Below are 5,668 nucleotides of genomic sequence, written 5' to 3'. Positions count from 1 at the left end.
GGGCTCTCCTGAAGTGGAGAAGAGGAGGCTGAGGCTGGGAGGGATGCGCCCCTCCCACTCCCAGCGTGAGGCAGAGATGTGGGGAGAAGGGAGCAGAAGAGTGCAGATGAGAGAAGCGTGGGTAACGTCTCCCCAACCCTTCCTCAGGTCCCCCATCAGCAGCCTGCCAACCCTCTTCGACCAGACAGTGTCCTGTAGCAGCAGTGGGCAGCTGGAGAATGTTCCCCAGGCTACCCCAAACATCGAGCAGCTCCTGGAGAAGCAGGGCAACGGGGAAGCCGGCGTAAACAGTGAGTTACTCAGGGCATGGGCTGTGGAGGGAGAGGTCCTTGTGCGTGTTTGTGTGGGAGCCAGCTGGGATTTTGCCCACAGGCAAAGGAGCCGGGTGGGGGACAAAGCGCTATTCTGTGCCGTAGGGGAGTAGCTGGCAGTGGGACTGTGATCTGGGGCCAGTCTCCTCCCGCAGTGTGGTCTAATTGTGGTACCTCCTATGGATCCCTTTCTCCTCTTTCCCCTGTCCCTCATTCCCTCCCCTGACCCTGTCCCCCTTCCCCCTTTCCGTTCCCTGCAGTTGTAGAAATGCTCAAAGCCCTGCACTCGCTGCAGAAGGAGAACCAACGGCTGCAGGAGCAGATCATGACGCTGACGGCCAAGAAGGAGCGTTTGCAGCTCCTCAACGTCCAGCTCTCCGTCCCTTTCCCCGTGGTGACCAGCAGCAATGGCCCAGGCAGCCAGGCCCAGTACATCCTGCCTCCTAACGGTGAGGGGACTGGTGGGATGCATCACCCTGTGCCCTTTGATGGCGGTGCCCTGGGGTGGGCAGGAGGGGGTCACAGTGGGGAAGATCTGACCCATTTATTTCCCTGTAGCCACTGGCAGTATGCACTGTCCCTTGCTATTGCTGTGGCAACGTCAGGCTTCACCCCTGACTCTGCATCCTCACTTCTTTCCTCTGTACAGTCTGCAACAACGATTCCCTGAGCATCAGCAAGAGCCCCCCATGCAAGAACAGCTTTGGGATCGAGAACTCGCTCTCCACTTCCTCTGAGGTACGCTGGCCACCGCATCCGCCAGCCAGCTAGGGAAGGGACTTTGGGAGGGAACAGAGCAGTGCAGTCCCAGTACTCTGACTTGATATCTAGCTCATAAAGCCTTGTAGTCTAGGCCCAGAAACCAGGTTTCTTTCTCTGGAGTGCCCGTTCTTCAGTTCATCTCAGTGCTGAGGGTCTGAGTAGCGCAGCTGAGACTTGGGAGCGTGAGGTGAGAATGCAGCTAGGTTATTCTGGCTGCACTTCTAGAGATCCAACAAAGCATGTCTGAGTTCTGGGACCCCTCTGAGCATACACCTGCACTTGCACTCACAGCCGCCTCTTCCCACCTCCAGCTCCTGCCCAAAGCACCGCTGGAGCTGAGCTGACCTTTCAGAAGCTGCCCCAGTCCGATGCTCTTATGTCCGTTTTTCCCCCAGGACCCTCATTCAGGGTGCCCCAGCAGGAGCAGCTCCTCCCTGTCCTTCCACAGCACTCCTCCGCCCCTGCCCATGCTGCAGCAGAGTCCTGCCTCGCTACCCCTGCCCGGGGTGCAGCAGGTGAATGGCCTGGCCAGGGTGGCAGGCAGCGGGCTGGGGGGAGGCACCACTGCCAGCCACAGCCTCTCCACGGTGCCCATGGTGGACGGCCTGATGGGGACCCTGGCAGGAGGCCAGCAGATGCCCATCAACGGGATCCTGGGGAATCTGAACGGAGCTCAGGCCGCCCAGCCTCCGAGCGCGCTGACGCAGGCGAGCGGGCCTCCGACCTTGCAGCTCTCCACCAGCCTGAGCAGGTGAGGATGGGGGGCTCGCGGGGACAGCCCTGCCCTCTCCAGCAGAAGCTTAGCACCGGGAGGGAGGGAGGCCCTGTGTATGCAGGACCAAGACAGGCTGCGCTGACATTCCCTGCCCTGCTCCCCTTGCAGCATGCCCAGCCTGAGTCCCCTGACAGAGCAGCAGCGGCACGTCTTGCACCAACACGAACAACAGCTCCAGCAGCTTCAGCAGCTCCTGACTTCCCAGCCGCTTAATCCGGTAAGTGTGCTTGCCGGCACCTTTTATCTGATGAGCTGTTTAATGGGAAAGCCTTGGAGCAGAGAGCAAAACTTAGGGCTCCCTCCTTCACATGAATCCCCTGCCCACAGGGCTGCAAGAGTCATGTGCCTTCTCCTTGGCTCCAGGCTGCTGTGGATGGAGTGAGGAGAAAAGCTTTAGGCAGGAAGGTGCGGCACCTCCTGGAGGGAGGGAGATGGGGATTTGAACTTTTTCACACAAAGGAAAAAATTTAATCTGGGTTTCCCACATCCTGAGGGTGTGAGAACATGGTGGCACTGAGCCACCGTAAAATCAGGAGTGCTGTTAACCTCCTCCAGCCGTCTTTGAATGCAATTCAAGTCTGCTCCTGCTGCCACGAGCACACTGGTCTCTGGGCTTGCAGATGTGCTGAGGCCCACAGGAGAAGAGGAACTCGCTTGAGGACACTACTTGAGTTTAGAAAGAGATAAGCACCAAATTGCTTAGTCCTGAGGCAGGTGAGCCACATCTGGGCACATTGACATGAAGAACTGGAGATGCCAGGGTGACTCTGTAGGTGGCTGAGGACTTTGGGGTCAGAAAAAGGATCAGGCAGCTGTTCTGAGGATCTTGGCGCTCTGCCTGCATCCTCTTGGGTAAAACAGCAGCCCCGTCCCAGGCTGTTGTGGGAATGGCTGCACAGATAGATGGTAAACAAGCCCCTGAGTGTGTAAGAACCGCATTCACTTGCCCTGCAGAAACCTCTCTGGTGTCCCTCCCCTGCAGTGGTTTCACGGGAGCGCTAACAGTTCCCGTCAATGAAGCTGTGCTCATTTATATCTCCATGAACTTGGCCTGTTGCTTTAGATAGATTTCTGGGTCAGGCTATTTATAACCTGGGAAAAGCAAATTTCAAAGGGCTTCTCTTTACAGCAGCTGATGTCACTGTGTCATCAGCTGCATCCCTGTGGGTACGGGAACAATGTCAGCTCTCAGACTGCTGCATTGGTCGATGGTTGCTATAGAGATTTCCGCAGTTCGGTTGGATTCGAGGCCATCCCTCCGGGTGCAGGTGAGCTGTGGCCCTTGTCCCCCGCAGTCCAGCTCACCTGCATTGACCCTGTGGGTCAAGGCTGAGCTGTGAACTGGCATGGGCTGGGGAAGAAAATTAGCAGCTAGTCTAGCAATTCAGCATAGAGAATGCCACAGACTTAAAATCCATGGGTCGATTGATTGGAAAGAGCTGAGGAGATTTGTGTGCCTGCAGGTGTCTTAGTGACAGTTAGCTAATGCTACGCTTCAGGAAACAATGGGGTTGGAAAGGTCATAAGCACAGGCTGTTAATGAACACAAGACAGACTGTTCCTCTCTCTACCTATAGAGATATGATTAAGGGGACTTTCTCCCTGTCCCCAGTAGCATTACTTGGGATGGAGTGTGCCCGGGTGGCTCCTGGCTGCTTTGTATTAGGCGTTACCTCTCCCTGAGCACTTTGTCCCTCCTTTGAGTTCTCTTCCTCACCCTTCCCTGCAGGAGCAGCAGGCCCTGGTGTTCCAGATGATGCAGCAAATCCAGCAGAAGAGGGAGCTGCAGCGGCTGCAGATGACAAGCTCGTCCCAGCTGTCCATGACCAGCCTCCTGGCAGCCACCTCGGCCCCCCTGCACTCCAGCACCAGCGCCCTGATGACCTCGGCCCCTCAGCCACCCCCCAGCAGCAGCTCTCTCATGGCCTCCCTCTCCCCCCAGCAGCTCAACCCTAGCAATGCCCTCCTGGCCCCCCAGGCCACCCCACCGCTCAGCACTCCTGGGAACAGCCTCCTGGCTTCGGGGACAGGCATCCCACCCGTTCTTACAGCACAGACTAACCCGTTTCTCAACCTGCAGGCTGATGGCAACACCCCGAAAGGAACGGTGCGTATGCTGCTAGCACTACCCTAACCCCACCGAGCTCGTGGTGCTAGGCGCTGTACAGACCCGGGGAGAGAGTCTGCACTACAGTTAACTTGGGGGAGCAAGGACACCGCTTAGGCAACAGAGCCAGAATGCTCCGCTGGCTTTGCTGCATCCCTGACTAGCCAGTGTCACGTCCTGATCCTACCTCCAAGGACTTCTGTAGGGCCCAGACAGGGTCGTGGGTAGGCACAGAGGCTCCCAAGGTGCCCTTCCATGTGTGTGCAGACACACACCAGACCTGCTGCAGAAGCAAGGCAGAGGCAGGCCATAGATTTGTCTCCGTTAACCCTAAGACTCGGATGGGACAATGTGCCCCTGGCATTGCTGGCCCTGTTGGAGCCTCATGGTGAAATGCAAAGGTGACTGCATGTTGAAACCCAGGGTTTAGAAAGAATCTTGCACCCAGGAGGAGAGGTTGTGGGGAAGTTTACAGCCTCTCTGTAAAGCAGCCTTGTACTGGAACACCAGTGTCTAGGGACTGGTGGTGTGATACTTTCATCTTTCCTCCATCCCTCCCCTGGCCTATACCTGTACCCAGAAGGTCCAGTGCTGGTTGGAGACGTTTAGGAGCCAAAGGCCAGGGTTGAGGGGCCAGTTCGGCCTGAACCGGGCAGAGGGGAAACCTGGGGCTCCCGTGTCTCTGTTGATCTCTGAGGAGCCCGAGAGGTCGCGGTGAGCAGGGCCAGGTCTGCAGCACAGCAGGGCTCTCTGCTTCTGCCCGCTCGTGTTGCTGCCCGTCCAGTACTGATACCTGTCTCCTCTGCGTCTCTTTTTCTGTTTGTTTTTTAAAGAGCATGAATGAAAAGGGAGCTCCTCTTACCCAGGACAAGGGCTAAGCTTCCCCCTCACCCCGAACAAACCAGCAGCCAACTCCTCTCAGCCAGGGGAGCGTGGCTTTCCACAGTCAACTTTGATACTGTTAGAGCAATGAGCACAAGGCTTCCAAGAAGCATTTCCTGCTGCTGGGCAATGCCAAGAGGTGCTTTGGAAGATAGTCCGTCTCTGACCAAGCCCTGGTATCGAGAGGAGCGAAGGTGGGGGGCTGCCTGCTGCCCTGGTCCATGCCACACATGCTCAAAGTGAAGCTGTGTTTCCACGCAGAGTGGAGGAGAGAGTTAACACCAGATGCCTGCCAGTCTCCTCCCTGCCACGAGTGCACATGTGTTCACGTGTGTGTAGCCCCCAGGCCAAGGCACTAGAAATCATCAAGCATCCTTGGCCAAGACCTTGGTGGAGGGAGGCCCCTCTGCTGAGGACTCCCGTCTGCACAGTGCAGAGGAATGCGGCAGTGCCCGCGGAGGCAGCAGTGGATGAGACTCCGCTGGGGAAGTGGGACCTGGAGGCAGTGCCTACGTGGTCTGCTTCGCCCAGATGGGGAGGTTAAGAAGAAGTTCTGTAGCTGAGATTTCTCACCTGCTTGTCATCTGCTGGGCTCTTAGGATGCTCTTCTCTGTATAGCCATCATATGAAGCCCCGACACCTCAGCTGGATCCAAACCCAGGCTGAAAAGACACAAGGCGGTGGAGCGATGGGTAAGGACTGGTGCTCGGGGAGGAGGTGAAAGCCACCTACTTCTTTAAAGGACATTGCCACATCTGCTCTGCCAGCTGCTGTCGGTTCAGTGCTGTACTTTTCACGTGAAAAGCACACTCCTGCTCCTTGTGCCATCTC

At 57.0% G+C, this 5,668-nt stretch overlaps 1 protein-coding gene across 1 annotated transcript; it reads left to right on the top strand.

Moving 5' to 3' along the window:
- The first annotated feature begins 101 nt into the window (after positions 1-101).
- Positions 102-4,833, top strand: LOC104617611 (protein AF-17-like). The gene is made up of 7 exons (XM_010282970.1): positions 102-290; positions 572-760; positions 961-1,049; positions 1,469-1,824; positions 1,957-2,065; positions 3,578-3,955; positions 4,789-4,833. Exons 1-7 carry the CDS (start codon positions 107-109, stop codon positions 4,831-4,833), a joined length of 1,350 nt encoding a protein of 449 aa, XP_010281272.1. The 5' UTR covers positions 102-106.
- The last annotated feature ends 835 nt before the right edge of the window (positions 4,834-5,668 follow it).

This window comes from Phaethon lepturus, unplaced genomic scaffold (assembly GCF_000687285.1).
Source record: "Phaethon lepturus isolate BGI_N335 unplaced genomic scaffold, ASM68728v1 scaffold33372, whole genome shotgun sequence".
NCBI lineage: Eukaryota > Metazoa > Chordata > Aves > Phaethontiformes > Phaethontidae > Phaethon > Phaethon lepturus.
Note: the sequence above shows the minus strand (reverse complement) of the source record. Positions and strands in the feature narration are given on the sequence as shown.